The 24,532-nt window shown below is 43.8% G+C and overlaps 1 protein-coding gene across 1 annotated transcript in view; it reads left to right on the top strand.

Annotated features, from left to right (window-relative positions):
• LOC142391935 (double-stranded RNA-specific editase 1-like) overlaps window positions 1–24,532 on the top strand; it is a 38,683-nt gene that overhangs the window by 1,717 nt on the left and 12,434 nt on the right. Inside the window, exons 2-4 of the mRNA XM_075478130.1 lie at window positions 7,602–7,682; window positions 18,892–19,829; window positions 22,541–22,655. Coding sequence (XP_075334245.1) covers window positions 7,602–7,682; window positions 18,892–19,829; window positions 22,541–22,655 — 1,134 coding nt within the window. The remainder of the gene's footprint in view (window positions 1–7,601; window positions 7,683–18,891; window positions 19,830–22,540; window positions 22,656–24,532) is intronic.

Raw genomic sequence — 24,532 nt, 5'->3', positions numbered from 1 at the left:
CACGTTTTTTCTCCTCGTGCATTAGCTTATTTTGGTTATCATCTCACTTTCAGTTCAACTGAATTAACACTGGTGACGGGAGGAGTTTACAGACACTGAATATCATTTTCTCCAGTGTGTTTAGCTTCTTTATAATGATGATAACGGTGCATCTGAGCCTTCAGAGGATGGTTGCAGATGACTGCATCCACAAACTCTGAGCTGCTGAGAGAGGTGGAAACGTTCACGGAACTTAGCGTCTGCCTGTCTCCGTCTGTTGCCTCCTCTGAGAGGCTTTCTCTGCACTCCAGAGGCTAAAAACACGAGGTTTTCTCCAGGTTGGACCTTGATAAAGGTCTATGGAACAAGCTGTTTGTGTGTTTGTGGACAGGAAGCCTTCTTTTAATCTTCTCCTGCCTGATGACGTCAGTTTAATCTCACCTGAGGCCTGAGATCATGAAGGGCTGGACACCTGTGGGCTACGGAACAGTTCCCTTTTTAGTGGCATTTATTGTCTAGAATCTGAAGTCTTTGCAGCTGCGGTTGGTTTTTTATAGTTGGAATCCAGCCCTCTGATTGGATAACTGATGACAGGTACATGTGAGGATACTCTGAGCCCATGTGCCTGATGGAAGTCAGAGAGGCTCATTTGTGAATCATGTCCTGAATTCAAAAGTAGCGTATAGCTTTTAGCATTTAGCTTTATTTTAAATGTGCTGCCATATGAATGAAAGTGCCATAACATTTGTTGTGCAAACACACTTTTAACATCAGCATCTTTCTGTAGTTTTTATGTAGAAGCCTCGCTCCACTGTCTGTTTCCTTGAATGACTTGCTGCTATCAGTTGTGTGTTTTGCCTTTAAGTGATATTTTAGACTGGAACTACTACGCTGAGAAGACAATTCAACTTGGCAGTGTTTACAGATGACTTTGGTTCTGTTTTATTTGGCAGCTTGTTCATGCTCGAACTATTTTCTTAGCCACCTCACAGCCGTGGATAAACTTCCGCTCAGCAGTTGAATCTGACTTGCTATACTCCACACCACTTGATGGCGGAGTAATATCAACGAACATCCATAGAACTCAATGGGATTTACAAAATGTCAAATGAAACACGACAGAAGCAACTTTTCGCAACGAAATTTGATATGGATTACCAGTGCACACCAGTAACCACTCCGGTGAGTTGATGATTTTGAAAACGGACGTTTATGGTGCTTTTACGGACCTTTTAGGACATGCACATGACTTGCCATTCTGAAGCAGGTTGAGAATCCAAATTAGGCAAATACTGGAGACAGCAGTAAACATCAAAAAAGCGGTGAGGGGGTTCTAAAACATTGCAGACGACTCAGAAAAGAGGCTTAATGTTGAAAATACCGCAGTTATCCTTTAACGAGTTAACGTGATAATAACGTGTTAGCGCGATAATAACGAGTTACACGGTAATAACAAGTTGACGCGATAATATTGAGTTAACGCGATAATGTAAACTCGCCCAGCCCTAGTTATTACAAAATAAATGGATTCTGCCCAGCTTTCTGCTCTTAGTGACCACACATCTGCTCAGCTGCTGGGTCTGACCACACATCTGCTCAGCCTCTGACCACACATCTGCCACAGACAGCCTGTTTGTCCCGTGGCGTCCCGGCTGCTTCTGGCCTGTTGAACATGTGCTCAGCTCTTCAGAGACAGTCACAGAGCGCCGCCGCTCTCTGCTCTCTGCTGCTTTCGCTTCAAACACATGCTAATGTTTTCACCGGCTGTAATACTCAAGTGCACTTACTCCTTGCATTAATTCAGGTATCAGCTCCTGAGCCGAAGCAGCAGGTGAGCTGGGCGGAGCCTGATGTTATTCATGCAAACAGCAGCAGGATGTGTTCACTCTATATGCAGGCGGGGGGAGAAGCCCATTATTTCCATGTCCCTGCTAAGCCAGGTGTTGTGAGAAGATCTCAAGTGTGAGTTTAATCTACTGGGAGCAAAAAGCTGATTTCAGACGAGGTATAAGCTGATGTGCTCTGTGAGGCGTGCACGTCATGGGATGTGGCAGCAGATCGCTGTCGGGCAAACGGTGATGTGACAGAGTGAATCTGCAGCTCTGCAGGTTTCTGTCCCGACTCTTCTCATCAAAGTCTGATTTAAACTCAGATTTGTGTGTAAAACCCGCCAACCTCCTCAGCTTTAATCAGACTCACTGATGGGGTTTAATCTTCTGCATCAACTGAAAACAGAAAGAAAAGAGTGAAACGGTAACGGTAAAAAACGTTAACACGACTAAAGCCTCGTAGTTTCTGCTGTTTTTGCCCCTGTAAGGAGCCCCCCCCCACTTGAGATGACATTTGTTGTATTTGACGCTATATAAATAAAAATGAATTGAATTGAACACTGCGGGACCTCCTCATGTTATCTGAAAGTCTGCATCTCTGTGGGAATCCATTTCTGAAGGCTCAGGCTGAAGGGATTCAAACTTTGTGGACAGTAAGTGGTGAGCAGACAGATCCTGCTTGTTAGGCATCAGCAGGCTGCACCACCCTCTCCTCCACCTGCCCGTCCATCAGCTGCTGGGCTGGCTAATCCTGAGGCCCTGGAGTGTGAAAGCCTGCCGTGCTTCCCGCCCTCTCTGGGAGATAGCAGAGGTCTGGGACTGGGGCGAGCAGAACACTGATAGCCGTCTGTTGTGCATGGCGAGGGCAGTGATGCGGAGAGAAGAGATCTTTAGACCTTAGATCTTTCTGAGGAAAGCTGTTCCCACAGTTAGGGCTAACAGCTGAATGTATGAACCTGTTCTTATATTTGGAAGGGAAAATGTTGTCCTCATGTGACTGTAAGGGCTAGCTTAGAGCTGGGGCTACATGCTTGGCCCGCTCCATTTGAAGCAAACATGCAGCTTCTGTTCCGGTGATGACTGCAGACCTACAGATGTGCTGTCAGCTTGGGCTAAATGAACAGTAGGGTTTGGGCTGTTAGCCCTCCAGCTGGAAACAGGAATCCTCTTCATCCAGGAGGATTTTAGTGTCAAACATACACTAAACGCTGTGTTTTCGGAGTCAGTAATGAATAATGCTTTTAGTCTTTTCAGGTTCATGTTCTGAGTTAACTATGCATCACAAATATTACAAAGCATGAGCTTATAGTTTCAGGAACCACAGCTATTTTTGATTCTCAGCTTTGACCTAATGTTTCTATTACTCCATTAGCTAGCTAAGCATTTCCCAGCATTTCCCATTTCACTCCCCACAAAGATGTGGGGAGTAAATTACAATCAGACTGAGTTATAAAATTAATTTATACACCTTAATCTGACTAAGAACTGGATCGGATTATTGGCTAAATTACAATAATATTGAGTTATTAAATTCATGTATACACCTTAATCTGACTAAGAATTGGATTGGATTACTGGCTATATTACAATAAGATTGAGTTATTAAGTTCATTTAGACACCTTAATCTGACTAAGAACTGGATCCAATTATTGGCTAAATAACAATAAGATTGAGTTATTAAATTCATGTAGACACCTTAATCTGACTAAGAACTGGATCGGATTATTGGCTAAATTACAATCAGACTGAGTTATTAAATTAATTTATACACCTTAATCTGACTAAGAACTGGATCGGATTATTGGCTAAATTACAATAATATTGAGTTATTAAGTTCATGTATACACCTTAATCTGACTAAGAATTGGATCGGATTACTGGCTATATTACAATAAGATTGAGTTATTAAGTTAATGTAGACACCTTAATCTGACTAAGAACTGGATCAAATTATTGGCTAAATAACAATAATATTGAGTTATTAAATTCATGTAGACACCTTAATCTGACTAAGAATTGGATCGGATGATTGGCTAAATTACAATCAGATTGAGTTATTAAATTCATGTAGACACCTTAATCTGACTAAGAACTGGATCAAATTATTGGCTAAATAACAATAATATTGAGTTATTAAATTCATGTATACACCTTAATCTGACTAAGAATTGAATCGGATTATTGGCTAAATTACAATAAGATTGAGTTATTAAAGGATAACTGCGGTATTTTCAACATTAAGGCTCTTTTCTGAGTCGTCTGCAATGTTTTAGAACCCCCCTCACCGCTTTTTTGATGTTTACTGCTGTCTCCGGTATTTGCCTAATTTTGATTCTCAACCTGCTTCAGAATGGCAAGTCATGTGCATGTCCAAAAAGGTCCGTAAAAGCACCATAAATGTCCGTTTTCAAAATCATCAACTCACCGGAGTGGTTACTGGTGTGCACTGGTAATCCAGATCAAATTTCGTTGCAAAAAGTTGCTTCTGTCGTGTCGGTGAGAGGGGTTCTAAAACATTGCAGACGACTCAGAAAAGAGGCTTAATGTTGAAAATACCGCAGTTATCTTTTAAGTTCATGTAAACACCTTAATCTGACTAAGAATTGGATCGGATTGGATTACTAGATAACTTGGTTGAAAGTCACAGTCAGTGGGGTTACATGGCACTGAAAGGATCAGATAATTGGCTAAATTACAATCCAATCCAATTCTTAGTCAGATTAAGGTGTCTACATGAACTTAATAATTCAATCTGATTGTAATTTAGCCAATTATCTGATCCTTTTAGTGCCATGTAACCCCACTGACTGAGTGTCGTCATAATTTAACGACGCCAGTGGTTTCCTCTGGTCTGCTCCGAGGTGTCTGCCTCCTCTACTGATGAGGGTTGTTGGCTTGGAAGTATTCATTTAGCTCTGCTTGTCCATTCTCCAGGTCCTTCATATGACGTTGATAATAATAACTGAGTTCCTGTAACAGTTACTGCTCCTCCTGGGTCTCATTTTCTGTCCTCTTTAGAGTCGGTGCTTTGCATGTCTGTATGGAAATTAAACGACTCCACTGTGCGCTTCGTTAAATCAGGAAGGGATTCTGACAGTAAATAAGGAGGTAAACACAGTTTCTGAATACGTGTGATATCATTTAAAGTTCTGTGACAGTCCACTGACACTTTGAGGTAATTTTCTTTTCCCATTATCTTGGAAAAGTCAACGTAAGCCCTGTTCCCCTTTCATCCGTCTGCCCCAGCAGAGCCAGAGCGCAGATAACGCTGTTGTTTCTAATGTTTGGAGTGGCAGCAGGACAGGGGGACATATCTGCCCTCAGAGGAGCGATTACACAGAGCCAGGGGCAGGCCTCTCCTGTCACTCCAGAGAAAGCTGATGAGCTGTTTCACTGGGCCTGACGGAGGTCCTGCAGACAGTAGAAACAGCTCCTGAAAATGGCATGCAATACTGAGACTGAACAGAAAGTTTTGGGATAAAAAAGATTCCCGAAAAAGATTCATCTTTAATACGGAAAAAGGAAATCATTTCTGCTGGGTGTTGTCTGAACTCATGGTTCAGCCACGTCGCCATGGAAACCTGGGGCTGTTCCTGTTTCCCTGTATTAGCAAAAAATAGAATAATAATAAGGAGTTATAGCCCTATTCAAGGCTTTTTTTAATCTGTAACCAGATTGTCCCAACTGTGAGCTTTTCACCCACAGTGTCCAAGGTTTTAGCAGACCATCAGCTCACATCTGAAGCTTTCTGGAAGGTCATTGGTGTCTAAACTGAGAGGCTAAGAATGTAATATTCCGGGGACTTTCTATTTCTTTTCCTGCTTGATGAAATAATTGGATTTATTGGATTGATATAATCAGCTATAACTCCGCCTCCTCGGTCAGTACTACAAGCTGTCAGAAAGTTCAAGTGAGTTGGGTTGACCTTATTTTTTTTACTTTCTGTCGGTTTTTCTCTCCTGGTGGCTCTTACCGGGCTCCATACTGCCGGACACTCTCTGCTTCACCTGTGCTCTGCTCAAACTGTGCACATCATTACAGTTGTGCCACAAAGTCAAGCCAATGAGAGTCCATCAGTTTTCTATACCCGCTTAACCCAACTCTAGGGTCGCGGGGGGCTGGAGCCTATCCCAGCTGCCATTGGGTGAGAGGTGGGGTACACCTGAACAGGTCACCCGTCCATCACAGGGCCACAGAGACAAACGACCACTCACTCCTAGGGTCAGTCTAGAGACACCAGTTAACCCAACAGTAGGGTCGCAGGGGGGCTGGAGCCTATTCCTGCTGCCATTGGGTGAGAGGTGGGGTACACCTGGACAGGTCACCGGTCCATCACAGGGCCACACAGAGACAAACGACCACTCACTCCTAGGGTCAGTCTAGACACCAGTTAACCCAACATGCATGTTTCTGTATGGTGGGAGGAAGCCGGAGAACCCTGATAGAACCCACGCATACACGGGGAGAACCAGCTGGGAGTTCAACCTGGAACCCTCTGCTGTGAGGGGACGGTGTTCACCACCAAGCCCCCCAATTTATACAAACAAAGCCAATTTTAAAAAAAAAAGTAGCCTAGCTAAGGAAACCAACAGATTGCACTGAAACTTGTCTTTGATCCAATCCCCCTCCTGAGAGAATGATGGGATCCCCCTGCCCCCACCCATCCTCCCCAACTCCTACAGGAGCACCATAGAGAGCATCCTGACCGGCTGCATCCCTGTGTGGTGTGGAGAATGCAGGGCCTCTGAGTGGAGGAACGTGAGGAGGGGTGACGAGGACAGCGGAGAAGATCATAGGGACTTATCTTATCATCGGGTTAGGGTTACCACCCCTTACTCTAACCCTACCCTTACCCTATTATATCAAAGTAGTTTTTACCCCATAACCTAACCCTAACCCTAACCCTGTACCGGTACCCTGTTCAGTCCTGCACCGAATGCTCCCAAGGTTTGAGACCACCAGGTTTCGGAATAGCTTTTTCCCCCATTGCCACCAGACTGTTAAACAGAAAATAACCAAGAAACACTACCTCCATGCACAGACACCCGCTGCTGTTATTCTATTATTTTTATTGAGATGTCATTCTGTCTGCTGTCCGAATGACAATAAAACCTATGTCTATGTCTTTTTGTCCCAGGTATTGGTTCCATGGGTACTGCTTTGACTTGGAAACAAATCCACCCAAAAACAAATGTCTAGCAGCAGCCTCTATTCAACAGCTGACCAGAGTTCTGTCTGCAAATCTCTGATAATTATCACGTCATTTGTGCAGGCTGCAGTCTGTTTATTCGTGTCCACGGATGGCGCTCTGAGTGACAGCTCCCTGATTAGACTGGAGGAAAAAATGTCGGCTCAGTGTCTGTTATCAGCCTGAGCGACAAGTACTCCTCCTGTGTGACACGAGTACCGCAGGGCGGGGGGGAGGGGGCTGGCTGAAGGAGGGAACAAGCCGGGTGATTAGTTGTGATGCAAGAGGAGGTGTTGAGAGGGTGAAGATGGATCAATTCCAACAAGGAAAACTCAGACATTACAGCTCACAGGGATAATGAACTGATCAGCCCAGTTAACTACTGGAAGCTAGTCCTGCTCCCTGAGCCTGAGGCAGACATTCTTTTCTTTTTTCCTCCGTTATAGGTTCGCCTTGATCCCACCAAAAGTTCGGATTCAATGATTTATTCAATCATTCAACTGTTAGGGTCATGTGTTACAGACTAATGAGGCTTTATTAAGAAAGTTGGGGAAGGTATGCTGCACCCCGATGAACGGCAAACTGAACTTTGTGTGTCCTGAAGGTGGAGGTGGAGGTGGAGCCCGGCCAATTCGAAGCCAACAGAGGCTGTTCATCACAGAGGGGAACCAAGCAGAGAGCATGAGTGAGTGATATCTCATATAATATCAAAACAAAATGTTCAGTTTTTGTCAACTTTCCCTATGTTTGCGAATGATGTCCAATCCAAGAGATATTCAGGTATTACATCAGCTAATTGTACTGTATATGAAGGAAAGAGTTCAGTGCTCCTTCGAAATGTACCAACATATTGTCTGTATTTGAAACCGCATACTACATACTACATACTTCCATGGGCGTCGCACCCGTGGGGGATGGGGGTGTTTCGACACCCCCACTTTTACAGCAAGATGATTTCACCATTTTGAATTTTCAATGACCAAATAATAATAGTAATAGTTTTAACAAATCATAAAATATGTTTTAAAGACTCTGTACCCTCTTTAGATTAATTCCATCTAGATTTGAGCAGTGTAACTATTGTAGTTTCCATACAGAATCTAGTTTAGGGCAATCAAAATGCAAAAAAATGCAGTAAAATGGCCCTGTTCTGCATTTGTACAAATCAGAAAAAGGTTTCACAAATCCCAAACAAGGTTTTAATGAATCTATAGCCTCTTTAGAATAATTCCATCCAGATTTGAGCAGTGTAACTATTGTAGTTTCCATACAGAATCTAGTTTAGGGCAATCAAAATGCAAAAAAATACAGTAAAATGGCCCTGTTCTGCATTTGTACAAATCAGAAAAAGGTTTCACAAATCCTAAACAAGGTTTTAATAAATCTATAGCCTCTTTAGAATGATTCCATCCAGATTTGAGCAGTGTAACTATTGTAGTTTCCATACAGGACCTAGTTTATGGTGATCAGAATGCAAAAAAATGCAGTAAAATGGCCCCGTTCTGCACATCGGATGCCAACTTCAGCGTCGTGTCTATGGGCTTGATGTGGTGCTCATGTGCCCCCCCTGTAACACCCCCACATTTAAAATCGCTGCTCCATCCCTGCATACTTCCATACTGCATACCCATTGATCAGACAGTATGCAGAGAGTTTACCCACAATGCATTTCGCTCCTGCCTGAGCCAAAATCAGCCGGCCTGAAGCTGATTTCGCTTAAGCTCTAAACTCTGTAAACTTTAGCAACATTTGAAACATTTTCAGGCGAGAAAGTAGTCGTTTACATCCCCAACGTGTTAAAAACCTGACAAAATACCGGCTATTTACAATTTTGTTCCCACGAATTTGGCGCTACTAAAGCTAGCCGCAGTGAGTAACGCACTTCCGGTTATTTTCACAAAATAAAATACCCGTTGCCTTTTATCATAGGGAAAGCCATTACGATACAATTGGTGCTTTTGCTTTGAAAACAGGAAGTGAACCTAGCTAGCTAACCTTGTAGCTAGTTTGAAACTGCCGTTTTGACAGGAAATGACGATCGGCGACGTCACGTTACGTTGCATCTTGGGTAGTTTGAGTATGAGTAGTAACCTCATGATGCATACCCAACATTTCGGAGAATCTAGTATGCATCCGGGAACTTCTCGCTTATTCAAACTCGCATACTAGCGCAAAAATTTAGTAGGAGTAGTAGGAGAAGTAGGAGAAGTATGCGGTTTCGAACACAGCCATTGTTTGTTTGTAGCAGGATCAGAGGATAATCCCAGTGTCAGGGTGTCTGTAATGTGAGATTTCAGTCTATTCTGGAGGCAAATTCTGAGTTTGTGCCCTTGCTCACTCCCAGAAGTCCCCATGGGGGCCCTTAACTGGATTGATTACACAGTCGTGTTTCCCAAAATCCACCTGACCCAGTCCTGGAGAAGATGCACTATTCTGACTGAAGACCTGGCAAGCCCTACCTTAAACTGGACACAATCCATGTGTAAAGATGTGCCCTTTAAAGCTCAGGATGGCGGTTTGATAGGTTCGCAGGCAGAAGGTAGCACTGATTCTAACTGTAGACTGAGGAGAGTCAGAGTGTCGGAAGACTTGAAGAACATTTCCAGTTCTCCATTGTGATTTAGCCCCAACACTAACCAATGAGGCCTCTTTCCGCTCATCGTTATTTGTGTTGGAGAGCAGTAATCCGGTCCCTGCTGGGGGAACATGTGGATTATGCCTGACAGCGTGGGGAAGGCAGGCCTGTGATGGTGGGGCTCAAGGTTGTTGAAGGGCTTTCAGCTGTGATTATAGAGTCAGAAAACATCAGACACACTGGATTTTGTGAGACTTATTCACACCCAAACATGTTTATGGGAATATTTTCTTCTGTTTCAAATCAAATATATCTGGTTTAACTGCACTGTTTGAGTGGAGTAACAAAAGCAACACATTACATAAAATCACTGTCCCCCTCTACTGGGGTTTATCCTGTTCCAGTTCCCTCTCCTGCTTTCATGGTTTCAGGCTGTCTTGGTTGGCGCACCTCCTCAATGCAGCATGGAGGTCTGGGACTTTGCCTGTGGAGTAGCAGGCCGGGGTGGTGGTTTCCATTTTTAAGAAGGGGGGCCGGAGAGTGTGTCCCAACTACAGGGGGATCCCACTACTCAGCCTCCCCTGGTAAGTTTACTCCAGGGTGTTGGAGAGGAGGCTAAGACCTCAGTATGTGTGTATGTATATATAAACAGGAAGAGAGAATGAGATTTATTAATCCTGATAGTCTTAAGAAAGACTCTCTATTAAAGAACAACCAATAACTACATCGTTATCTGAAAAAAATGATTGAGTAGCAGGCTATAGCGAATAATGATACTCAGATAACGACAACCCATTGATGATTGCCGGTTGATGAGCCGGTTGATCACCTGTGGGCACAGATCTGGGTAGAGACCCAAAGAAGGAGGTTGTGGATACAAGCGGCTGAAATGAGTTTCCTTCAGAGGGGGACGGGGCTCAGCCTTAGAGATACGGGGAGGAGCTCCACCATCCGAAGGGAGCTCAGAGTAGAGCCAGCAGGCAGAGGCCCAGGCTAGCTGACTCATGATGTCTCAGATTGGCTGTTCCATGACCTGAACATTTATTGGAATCCTAGGTTTGAGCCTCCAATGCCCTGAAGTAAACTGTCCCATAAAAGCTGAGTAGCGTGATCACCAATAGTTGGAGCAGACTGTCTGTGTCCCCTCCCCTTTGAAAACAGAGACAACCACATGAATCTGCTACCCCACAGGCGTTGTCCCAGACCTCCATGTGACCCAACCATGACAGCCCCACAGTGTACTACTGCCTGGAAGCTTTTAAATGACTGTTCTCTGCTTTGTCATGAAGGATCAGGCCTCTCCACAGTCAGTTATTGTGGCTCTTCGGTTTGTAGACATCACCCTTTTTTCTTTGCAGATGACTGTCGTATCTGAGCAACAGTAGAAAATGACCTTTTGTGCTCCTAGTAACCGTGTTTAATTAGTCAAATTCTCAAAGCTGATGTCTCTGGTATTGTCCTTCAGGCTTGCTTGATGTATGTAACCTCTTTTTCACCTCCATTCTCACCCATACCCCCTCTAAACCTGTCTTTTTCTGAGATTGTTCTCTGTCCCGAAGGAGTAAACCTATCGGGCTTTGGCTGGAGGATGTTATAAATGGAAATTTACATGAAGTTCCATCGGCTCTGTTAACAGGACCTGGTGATATGTGTTCCAAAGAATAAAAAACAGAGAAACTACTGAATATAGAACAGTGCAAATAGACTGGAATTAAAATAAGCTGACATATTTTCTGAGGACTCATTGAGATGCATGAGACAGGCTTTGATTGAAATACCTGTTTGTTTAAGCACAGTGGAACTTTCTCTCAGCCTTATTTTACCTCTGCCAACAGCATCTTTGGAGGGGTTGGGAGCGAGTGCCCCATCCCACCATTTTGGTGAGGTCAGCAGCTACTAGGGAAATAGTTTAGCAGTGTAGCTGTAAGCTAGCAGCAGATGCTAGCATCAAACAATGCTTTCTCATCAACAGTGATGGACCAAGCCGGAGATGTACACAGCGTAACTCGTAGTAATGCATGTGTACCGTTAATTACTGCGTTTAAACATTTTGGATACATTAAAGGGATAGTTCGCCTCTTTTGATATGAAGCTGTACGACATCCCATACTAGTAATATTATTTATGAACATTTTCCTACCCCCCGCTGCGTCCTGTGAGCTGAGTTACAGCGTCGTTTTGGGGGTGAAGTAAGTAGTCTGGCTAGTTGGCTGGGGCTTCACAAATAAAGCGTTTTGCTTCTGAAAAGAATATGCATTCAAAAGAGTAATACATTTGCATCACAAAATCGTATCTTCCGAAAAAGTTACACCTCACAATCGCTTGGCACTAGGAGTATCAATGCGCGCTGCCGCCTGCCGACAGCTGCGTCTGTTTCACGGTGTTTACTGCTCGGAAAGTTAACGTAATCATGTCTGACTACGACACCGATGATGAAGACATCCCTTTTACCACAGAGCTAAAGAGATATCTTTATGAACCAGAATATACAGATGCCGAACTTCACCAGATGGAGTTAGAACGGGCAGAGAGAGAGAGGAGGGACAGAGAAGTGGTCCCAGCTGAAGTTGGAGCCACAGCTGCAGCTGTGAGAGACGGGTGACCGACAAATGGTGGTGCACTTGTTCGAAGCGCCCAGTAATGCCAACGGAGGTGGAGAGCTGGCCTGGGTCGCTTCTTCCAGTTAATTTTGGGAACGTGGAAAAAGGTCCAGCATTCAGGATTGCGGGGAAGTCTTTATGATTTGTGATGCGAACAGAAGCTGGTACACTGGCCTCTTCATCAATTGAAAGGTCTTGCATCTGTGGCATGATGAGTTCCCATTCGTGGCAGCAGTAGCTCTCCACCTCCGTTGGCATTACTGGGCGCTGTATATTCTGGTTCATAAAGATATATCTTTAGCTTTGTGGTAAAAGGGATGTCTTCATCATCGGTCTCGTAGTCAGACATGATTACGTTAACTTTCCGAGCAGTAAACACCGTGAAACAGGCGCAGCTGTCGGCAGGCGGCAGCGCGCATTGATACTGCAACCTAGTGCCAAGCGATTGTGAGGTGTAACTTTTTCGGAAGATACAATTTTGTGATGCAAATGTATTACTCTTTTGAATGCATATTCTTTTCAGAAGCAAAACGCTTTATTTGTGAAGCCCCAGCCAACTAGCCGGACTACTTACTTCACCCCCAAAACGACGCTGTAACTCAGCTCACAGGACGCAGCGGGGGGTAGGAAAATGTTCATAAATAATATTACTAGTATGGGATGTCGTACAGCTTCATGTCAAAAGAGGCGAACTATCCCTTTAACCTCATTAAACAATTGTACTTGGAGACCTACATCTTTATCAGAAACATGCCGATAATGTAACGCCTGGGTGCGATTTGCCGGGGGGGATGGGGGGGGATTATCCCCCCCTCTGGTTTTTATCTCTGCTGGAAAAAAGATCCTACTAACAACAAAATAAACCAACAAAAATGTTGAGATGACAGGCAGTTGTGACAGTTTTCTATAGTCTACATAGGCTACTCACTTTCAAAATGGCCCGACGTGGCTGCAGCTTTGATGTTCACGAAGGTCCGCGGCAAATGTATTGAGAATGAGGAGTCACATGACTCCGGTCCAGGGTTGGGGAGTAACGGATTACATGTAACGGCGTTACGGTAAAAGGATACAAAATAAAAGTAACTGTAATCCGTTACAGTACAAGCAAAAAAGATGTACTCAGATTACAGTTACATTCAGTGAGAATGGGGGTTACTTAACAGGATTACAATTTGTGCGAGGTTGCAGTGACAGAAGTACAGAGCGGCAGGGTCGGACTGGGGGAAAAAAACGGCCCTGGCAATTTTCCCCGGGACCAGCCCCCCCTCAGTATTAATTAGTATCTCCAATCTAATTAAATAAAAATAAAAATAACGAGCACAGACCGCTCATACAGTCAATGGCATGTACCCATAGAAAAAATACACACTCACTCACACGTCACACAACCTGACTATCGCCTGCTAACAACCATGATCAGTAACCTACACAAACCCAGACACATAATGGCTCGGCGGCCAGCAATCGGATAAACCATTGAAGTGAATCAATCCTGTGAAAGAATGAAAACAAGTGAATGAAACCTGCACTCACCCATTATGAAGTTAACTCTGCCAGCCCCATACTCTTGCCCCTGCTCAGCCAACTCCTTGACGTCGGGTATGGTTGGTAACGTTACGGCAGCTAGCATTAGCAACGAGGCTGCTAGGCTTGCTAAATCGGTAAGCATTAGGCTACTGAGGAAAGGCTAGTCTCTTTAGCTACGTTATATTATTATCTTTCTTCTCGGCTATAAGTTAACCTTTGTTTACGGCCACTGGCCCTAACCTGACGCGCTAGCTGTCAAATCACCGGAAGTACTGGCGCACACACACAAGCAAGGGTGTGCAAAGAAAAATAAAATGTGATGTAAAAGTCTTACTTTGCTTATTTATTACTAAAGTAGAGCACTTCATTGTCATTGCACATGTATTAATGAAATGCAGTTTGGCATCTTATCAGGTGTAACGCGTGCAGATTGTATAGCATGCAGTATTTAGAGATAAAATGCAGTTATTTACAGCTAGTGTAAGGAAAGATGGTTAATAGATATGTGCAGAATAGATCAATTACCTAGGGAAATGCATGTATGTGCAGAGAAAGTATAATGTAATTATGGCAGTACAATGAAAAGAAAAATAGCATGGTATAAATAAATGTGATAAATACAGATGGAATCATACAGATAATAGGCTACCATAAATAGGTAAAAGTAATCCAAAAGTAATCCAAAAGTAATTAGTTACATTACTTTTTTTTAAGTAATCCAAAAAGTTACACTACAATTACATTTTAAACAAGGTAACTTGTAACTGTAACGGATTACATTTTTAAAGTAACTTACCCAACACTGCTCCGGTCGGCCGGTCGGCCATGTTGGCAGGAGACACTATTGGTTGCCAGGGGCAACGCTATAACAAAGTTGCTAACATTGCTAACAACCCGCGAAAATGAAACGCCAAAGCAGTATTTCGTCCTTTTTTGGTGGACCATCAAATAAAAAACAATCGACCCCCCCAACATCCGCACTTAACTGCAGCACACCTGATGAGGAGGGAAATGCCCAGGATGAGCCCCGTAGGCCTACAGAAGGTGGCGATGTTGTTGATCGCGAATCTGACATCTCGCAGTTTGCGGTTGGTGGCTGCCTGGACCTGGCGCGATTCGCGAAGTGGCAAGAGGGTCGTGAGTGGCTCACCATTTCAACTGATGGGTCAGTAAAATGTGCAGCTTGCGCTGAAGTGAAATCTTTAGGCCCCAACACAGAAGAGCGTCTTCACATTGATCCAGCATTTAGCCGCTTTCGGACAGACCGTTCTAAGAAAGTAGTTATCAGAACTACCCTCCTTGAATTTCGTTCTGATAACTATCCTTCCCCTGCGGAACTGTTTCAGTCTGCATTCGCACATGAGTCGAGACCTGATAGGGACTGATGCGCCGCGCGCAGCAGTCTGCTTCAGTGACGTGTTAGCCGTTAGCCGTTTAGCGCTACATTCAAACACAAAATAAAACGGTAAAAGTAAGGAGAGTAGCAAAAACACCACCAAGAAGCTAATATGGAGCGCGGGGAGGCCACTGTGTTTATGGTCTGCATGATGGTGATATTAATCATGGACAATCACATCAGGCGTCTAATATCGAGGCTGGAAAAGCTCACAGAGAGAGTCAGGAGACGATACTTTTCATTTCATGAAGGAAGAAAGGAGAGCAGAGCGCTGCAGACAAATGAGACCAGTGTAAGTTAACTTATTAAACACCCGTCATATGAGGAGACATTTCAGCCGTGATAGCATGGCATGGGGCGTAGCTACCGACCACCAAACACCTCTGTCAGATTAGTTCTATAGAACTATGAAAAGACCCGACCTCGGAGAAGGAGCTAAATAGTTATAGGAACTAAGGGAGAAAGCCCCGAGTTGCTGTATGTCCGAACACGGGAGAAAACGGCCCCGCGGATTAAAAGGTTATTAGAACTGCCAATGGTTCCTGCAGTCCGAAAGCGGCTTTTGTGAACGGCATTAAAATCAGCTCAGCTAAAAAGCTGAATGATAAAGTTAACAAGCATGGAAAATGCCATTCACACGTCAAATGCCTCGAAATTCTCCAAAAGAGACGTGATGCTGCATTTGAAACGGCCAATAATGTAAGCGCGAGTCTGTGGAGGAAGAAGAATGAGGAGAAGGTACGGGCCACAGCGTACTGCATGCGCACTGCGTACATGATATGCCAGAACGACCTCTCGTTCAAAATGCTGCCACAGGTGGTCGAGCTGCAAGAGCTGAATGGAGTGGATCTAGGCTCAATGCTGCACTCCGACAAAGCTTGTCGGAGTATGATGGCGTTCATAGCGCAAAAAATGGCGAGCCAATTGGTAGAATTTGTTAAAAAAAAAAAATAAATAAAAAAAAAATAAAAAATCACCTGCCAAATTCAGCATCCTTATAGACGAGAGCACGACCGTCTCAAACAAATCGTGTCTCATCGTTTACATCCGCATTCCTTTTGATGGAGAGGTGTGCAACTTCTTCTACCAATTAATCGAGATGGAGTCATGCACGGGTTCTGCCATACAAGACACGCTGCTGAACACCCTGGAGAGAGATGGCATCAGCAAGGAAATGCTGCGCTCCCGGCTGATTGGGTTTGCGACTGACGGGGCTGCTGCTATGCTGGGTCGATACAAGGGAGCTGCCACTCTCCTGCGTGATGACATCAACCCTGGCCTCACAGTAATCCATTGCATGAACCACAAACTGGAACTTGCAGTACACGATGCAGTGAAGCACACCACAGACGCAAGTCATTTCCAAATGTTTACAGATTGTCTGTATGCATTTTTTTTTCAGAGTCCCAAGCACACCCGAGAGCTTGAGAACGCCGCCTTCAATTTGGGAATGCATGCTCGCAGAATAGGCAGGGTGTTTGATGTGCGCTGGTTGTCTTCATCATGCACATCCGTGACAGCTCTCTGGGAAAGTTATCCAGCTTCTCTTCTTTGCGCTGGCCGCGGACACCTCAAGATCCACCACAGAAAGGGCGAAGTGTCAAGGAATTCATTCCCAGATGACTCGGTGGATCTTTCTGATGGAACTGGCGCTGGTGAAAGATGCACTGGAAACTTTGAAAGCCCTGTCTTTGTTCCTGCAGAGGAGAGATGCCACTGCAATCCAGGCCACGGCAGAGGTGGATATCGCAGTGAGGGCCCTGCGCGCCATGAGGCTCGTTGATGGCGCCAACACCAAAAGCCTGAGACAGGAACTCGACACGCAGTCATTCAAGGGGGTGGACATCTGCCAGCCGAGCGACCGAGAGCAGCAGAGGGCAACTGCGTTCCGAGACCGTTTCTTCACCTCGCTGGCAGATAACGTGGAGCGCAGGATGGACGACAACGGTGTGCTTGCTGTGTGTGCTGCGCTATGCCCCTCAAGCTGGCCGAAGGATGAAGGCGAGCGCATTCTGTTTGGAGAAGACAAAATTGTCAAAATTCAAAACACCCTGGCAGCTGAGATCTGACACCGCTCTACTGCTGACAGAATTTCGACAGTACAAGCTCAAGGGAGTTCAAGGAGAAAATCTCCTCAACTTGCTTTCTGTCATCTCCACGCTTCCCGTCTCAACAGCAGAGTGTGAACGTGGATTTAGCGCAATGAATCACATCCCTACTGATGCGCGCAATAGAATGAATGTATCCACACTGAACAGCCTCCTTTTCCTCGCTGTCAATGGCCCAGATGTGCGTTCTTTTCCTGCTGAGAAATTCGCAGAAATGTGGATTAAAGAAGGGCGAAACGCGGCGGATAGCGCACCGACGGGAAAGCAGAGAAGGCCACATGAACTGCGCCATCAGAGCAAACTGTTTATTTAGGATTCAGGCATTTTAGTGATTTCCGTCCAAAGGGAGAGAAATATCACAAGCAATCGATGCAAACTTTTTGTGTAAGTGTTCATATTTAGTTAGAGAGATAGATGAATTAGGCTACTTTCTCTGTGTTCATTCTCTTGTTAAGCGTTCATTTTCATCATTTGATATCGTTGGATATTATTTAGCTGTTTCATGATTTTAAAAAACAAAACAAAAACACTAAGTGTTATTAATTTGATATCATCCAATATTAAGCTGTTAGCTGTGTTACCTTCATTTTGTGACGTTTCATGATAAAAAAAAAACACACCGAGAGTGAGGAGGGAACCGGTGTTGTGTTGGAAACACACCTTATCCACGCAGCTGCAGGTTGATGAGTTACAGAACGCAACCTTTCAGCTACAAAGCTTCAGCTAACAAAGTAATGTGGGAACAATAGTGTTCATCTTTCAGAAAGGAACAGCAATAACTCCTTAGAAGCTGGTGTACGTCACCTTCATTAGCTAAGCTGTTAGCGTTAGCTGCTGCTATAGGGGAAAATAAATCAATAAATAAACCAGGAGGAATTGTTTTTTAGATACTTCCATTTCCCTGCTCTGAAGTTCAGGCTCTGAGAGTTGGAACTGATCCCTCTTTGTGGCTCAGTTTCTTCAGTCCAGCGTTGAACTGGACCAAGTTGTTAAAATAGTGGGATGAAAAGTGGCTGCTGCACATCCACAGTCTTTAGCTAACTCTGCTGGAACATTAGCCTCAGATAGAGTTTATCCACAGTCTTAAGCTAACTCTGCTGGAACATTAGCCTCAGATAGAGTTTATCCACTGGGCTCTGATATCCTCTGAGGCTGCTGCTGGATGGAAGATGCATGCTCCTCAGAGCAGCTGACAGCAGAACATTTCCACCAGAAGCTGGCGTCATCCGTGCAGCAGGGTGGATGTGAGTGGGCGGGGCTTAGCGGAGGAGGCGGAATCAACTTAAGGAGAAGTTCGGGTTTTTTAAACCTGGACTTTATTTCTAGCATAAAATACGTTCATTTACTCACCGATAACAGTACTTTTGACGAAAGAATGAATGAATGAAAGCGTACTATTGCACTGTTAGCTCAGAGCTGCCGTGTTGTTGTTATTAGGGGCTATCGGGGGGCTTTCTAAACAACGCGTCCACTGGGATGACATCATCGTCGCTTCATTCATTCATTGGTCTTAACGTATGTCTTAATTGACTTGGAATAATGACTTGACTTGGAATAATGGCTTGACTTGTTTATGGAACACATATCACTCAGTTCGGTTGCAAAGAAAGATGAAATAATCTCTAAATTTTACATTTACAACACCCTGCAACAAAGGCATTGTATGGCACTGTTTCTGGGCACCGCAGGTTCATGCAGCGCGGATGTTAAGGAAAATCGGAACTTGGACAACCTCCTTTCCAAAGAGAGTGCCATTGCAGCCGAGGCTGCTCAGCTGCCCAGTGGAAGTGCTGGGGGTGGGAGGAAACGTCCCTTAGAAGAGGGCAACAACGGCCACTCACATTCCAAGTACAGACCCAAGAAGCGTAAAAAAGTCCCGGGGCCCATTCTGCCGAAGAATGCCCTCATGCAGCTGAATGAGATTAAGCCAGGGCTGCAGTACAAGCTGCTATCCCAGACTGGACCGGTCCACGCGCCCATCTTTGTCATGACTGTGGAGGTCAATGGGCAGCTCTTTGAGGGCTCGGGCTCCACCAAGAAGAAAGCCAAGCTGAACGCAGCAGAAAAGGCTTTGCACTCATTCGTCCAGTTCCCCAATGCATCTGAAGCCCACATGGTCATGGGCCGGACTCTGTCTGTTCACACGGACTTTACCTCAGACCACGCTGACTTTCCAGACATGCTCTTTAATGCCTTTGAGACATCCTCCCCTATGAATAACCAATTTTATCTTGGCTCAAACAGTAAGAGTATCTTCACTTCTCTGGGAGTAGAATACCCACTTCTATCCTTCCCTGTCCCTAACCGAGCCCGGTCTCCCTTACCCCCGGCACCACCCGCCTTCATCTCCCCAACAAGCGGAAAGAATCCCGTTATGATCCTCAACGAGATGCGACCTGGCCTCAAATACGACTTTGTGTCGGAGAGCGGGGAGAGCCACGCCAAGAACTTTGTCTTGTCAGTGACCATAGATGCTCAGAGGTTCCAGGGTTCTGGGCGGAATAAGAAGCTGGCCAAGGCCCGGGCTGCGCAGGCTGCTTTGTCTGCCCTCTTCAATGTGAAGCTCGACCAGGCGCCGTCACGCCAGCCGATACCCAGAGAGGGACTGCAGCTTCACCTACCACAGGTAAGCTTGGAAGAGAGAAAATGACCCCTGCAAGCCTCGATTGTGGGGATTACTTTATTTTCTTTGTCTCGTCTTTTTTAAATAGTTTAACTTTTGCAACATGATCATTATTTTTACTTGTATTCTTTATGACTATTTCATTGGGTATCAAAACGTATTTAGGGGTTTCTTGCAGTTAAGTACTGAAGCAAAGTATTAGAGGCAAAATAATAACTATGATTCTATGACTTTTCAGATTGTTTCTAGAGTCTCGTGGTTGAACTGGTGCTTAGATTTATCTGCAAAGTCTCCAGAATAACTTCATCTGTGGTCATTTACCAGATATGTGTCTAACGGAGACGCAGCCTCAGGGTGTTACAGTGTCATAGAGTTCAACCGAAGGGGTGTTTCCATCCAAGCCATTTTCAAGAAGCCCTGCAGACACAGACAGCTTCTTGTGTTGTAACTCAGACAGATGTATGTGTAAAATATATTTACACATGGAAATAAAATTATCTTGGTTTACAAGGGTTACATGTCACATTTATATACTTTTATGTAACAAACATATACCACTGACATACCCAGACCTAATTCAGGGTATGTCATACTGGAAAATTCGGTTCAATTCAGTTTAGCTTTCCCAACAAATGTCCCAACAAATGTCATGTCATGGCACTTTGAGGATACAGTCCAATTAAAATGCATATTAATTCAATACTCGACCATCTCCTGAGTTAGGTAAAGGGTCAGGTAAAGGACTGGACTGAAAGCCTCTGGACCACTTTTAAAGATCACAGGGAAGTGTCAGTTAGGGGGTGGCAGGACACGGATGCGGACTTCAGAGGTAAAAAGCAAACTGACTTATTTTCAAAAAACAACAAAAGTCAAAACAAGGCGCGGCTGAGCCGGATGACGAAACTAAAGGCAAAACACAACAAAGAACATGACTTGGCATAACTTGATTTGACATGACTTGACTTGGAATAGAAATAGAAATAGAAAAATACTTTATTCATCCCCCAATGGGGGGGAAATTCAAAATAACATAATAACATGAAATAACTTGACTTGACTTGGAATAATGACTTGACTTGACTTGACTTGGAATAACATGAAATAACTTAACGACTTGATTTGACTTGACTTGACATGGAATAACATGAAATAACTTAACAACTTGATTTGACTTGACTTGGAATAATGACTTGAATTGACTTGACTTGACATGGAATAACATGAAATAACTTAACAACTTGATTTGACTTGACTTGGAATAATGACTTAAATTGACTTGGCTTGGAATAATGACTTGACTTGACTTGACTTGGAATAATGACTTGACTTGACATGGAATAACATGAAATAACTTAACAACTTGATTTGACTTGACTTGGAATAATGACTTAAATTGACTTGGCTTGGAATAATGACTTGACTTGACATGGAATAACATGAAATAACTTAACAACTTGATTTGACTTGACTTGGAATAATGACTTGACTTGACTTGGAATAATGACTTGAATTGACTTGGAATAATGACTTGAATTGACTTGACTTGGAATAATGACTTGACTTGACTTGGAATAATGACTTGACTTGAAATAATGACTTGACTTGATTTGACTTGACTTGGAATAATGAATTGACTTGACTTGGAATAATGACTTGACTTGGAATAGTGACTTGACTTGACTCTGAATAATGACTTGACTTGACTTGGAATAGTGACTTGACTTGGAATAATGACTTGACTTGACTTGGAATAATGACTTGACTTGATTGGTGCATGGTGAAAACAGCGTAAGGATTTCACCAACTGAACGGGGAAACCTGTTAACTAAATATTGAACAGGGTGATTGGTGAATGAGTGCAGCTGATGAGAATCGACAGGTGAAGTGAATGAAACTAATGACCTGAACATGGGGACTGAGGAAAAAGCAATGGCAAAACTAAAACATGGCAACATTAAGAACTAAACATGAACTTAAAAACTAAGACATGACATAACCTAAAACATAATAAAACACAGAACTAAAAACATGGGGAAAACCCCATGGATGTGACAGGAAGCCTGGGTGCTTGGAAGGTTTTAGGGTTTTTAGGGTTCAGAGTGAATGTGACCGTTCATATACTCACTGATTGGCTGAACGTTCCCTCTCACAACGTTTTTCATCAAACGTTAGGTACAGAGGTAGATTAAAACATGCTGATAAACTGCTCTGTGCATACACAGACCTGCTGCAACATTATTGAATAACCCTAAAAAGCTCAGATTTTTGTTTTCTTTGCTAATAGGTTTAGATCATCGGCATAGATCTGCATACGCCCCTCCTATCAGATCTCTGTCGCCTGAGGAGGTTCTCACTGCTTGTGACCAGTGCAGCAAACTCTGATGGCTTCTGGAGAGACAAGTTCAAAACACTGGGAATCTATTTACACATAAAGTAATCCCTGCCTGTAATCCCTACGCACTGATAACAAAGCTGCTATCTTAATTAGCATCACCCTCCTGAGTGCTATTCAAACAGTGCTATCCATTAAAGCAGCGGAGCAGAGGATTTAAAGCCGCCTGTCATTCACACCGCTGCTGAATTCCTAATTGAAATATTCAGTAAGTTTGAGTTGCAGATGAGAAGGAACTCTCCCAGCTTTGAATTCTTTTGTTCTGTAACTGTTTCTGTTCTTTCTCTTGGACGCTCATCCCTGACTTGTTACGGTCCCTCAGGTCCTGGCGGACGCCGTCTCACGTCTGGTCGTGGATAAGTTCAGCAAACTGACGGATAACTTCACATCTCCGCAGGCCCGGCGGAAAGTCTTGGCTGGCGTCGTCATGACAACGGGTATTTGTTTGGTCTTTTCTTTTGTTTTACGCATGTTTAATGTCATTTTAAAGTGCTTTTAACTCATCCGATACCCCTCTTTATGGGCACCATTAGCTGCAAGAAGCACATCAATGTTCGCTGTAGCATAGCCTCATCAGTGATGACGGATGTGACGGTTGATCTCTTCCATTCTTAAGGCCTCGGTATGCTACTCCGTCGCTATCCGTCAATCCGACTCCGTGGTCACGCAGAGGCTGTTAAACCTTTCGAAGTTCTCCGTCGGTATGTCGGATACTCAAGGCAATTCACCTCCCGATCAGTAGGCGGCGCTACGTTCGACGACCCAATCTCTCGACGTCTATGGTGAAAGTGGTTGATTGATTGTTCACCTTCCGGCTCCATTCCACTCCTCACGGTGAACGGTGGCGACCGAGAGAGAAAGACTGTTGTTGGAGTTGGAGCTTGTTGAAATTGAAATGCAAATAATTTTGACCAAATGTTGACCGGCACACAGTAAACTCTTTCAAAAATGGCGGTGTTGTTGTTGTGAGAGGAAGGAGCTAAACCGGAAAAGTGATTCCGGAAATGATGTTGTTAGCCGACCAATCACAACACTTGCGGTCCCCGCGAGTCTCCGTCGCCTCGACGGATAGATAGGAATGTTGGCCGACGCACGCAAGCGACGGAGGTCCATAGACGAGCATAAATCAGGCTTTAGTTCTGTAGTTTCGCTGAGTCTACGTATTTTTTAGGGGTTCATTTAACAGAACCTCTTTCATCAAAAGGATACCTGAAATACACAAATACAATGTGATTAAACACTTTGATAACTCCTGATTACAAAGAACAAATCTGATGACGATGTATATTTTAATTGTAAAGAGACTTCATGGACACCCTGTAGCTACTTTATATATATATATATATATATATAAACTCAACCTGGACGCCTGCCCATAACACCAAAAGTTTAGTTGTAGTTTTCTGTTCAACAAAAATGTGCTGAGCAACTCTTTATGTCAGTCTTAACTCCATCAAGAGGGACTCTGCAGCTGAGGTAAGTGAAGGATAGGGCTGAGCAATTTTATCGATACTGCGATATATATCGATATTTTGTTTCCCGATAAAGTAAAAAAAAATTTATTTTAAAATTAAAAAAAATATATATATATATGTTTTTTTAAAGCAAACTTTATTGAACAGTCAGACGTTACAATTAGTGAAAACAAAGAACATTAAGGTAATACAATACAATGCCAGGTCACATTCTACAAAACAGTGATAAATGAGTTATATAAAGTGCACAGCTCTCACGTTTGTGACATGTTCGTTTGTTTCTGTTTGTCTGGCGGTGTTGTCTGACGGTGTTGTCCTTCCGGTTCAATGGTCGGACCACCAGTCCAATCAGAGACGATTCATGTCAAAGCACACTGTCCCTTTTTTTCAGAAAATTATGTAAGTGTATCGAATCGTATCCTATCGTATCGTATCGACTCGTATTGTATCGTATCGTATCGAATCGCACCGTACCGAATCGCATTGAATCGTATCGTATCGAATCGTAACGAATCAAATCGTATCGTATCGTGTCGTATCGTACCGAATCGTATCATATCGTGTCGTATCGTACCATACCGTACCGTACCGTATCGCACCGTACCGAATCATATCGTATCATATCATATCGAATCGTATCGAATCGTATCGAATCGTATCGAATTGTATCGTATCGAATCGTTCGAATCAAATCGTATCGTATCGTATCGTATCGCACCGAATCGTATCATATCGAATCGTATTGAATCGTATCGAATCGAATCGTATTGTATCGAATCGTATAGTATCGAATTGAATCGTATCGAATCGTATTGAATCGTATCGTGAGATTAGTGTAT

The sequence above is a fragment of the Odontesthes bonariensis genome, chromosome 11 (genome assembly GCF_027942865.1).
Source record: "Odontesthes bonariensis isolate fOdoBon6 chromosome 11, fOdoBon6.hap1, whole genome shotgun sequence".
NCBI lineage: Eukaryota > Metazoa > Chordata > Actinopteri > Atheriniformes > Atherinopsidae > Odontesthes > Odontesthes bonariensis.
This window is presented reverse-complemented; position numbering and strand designations above follow the sequence as displayed.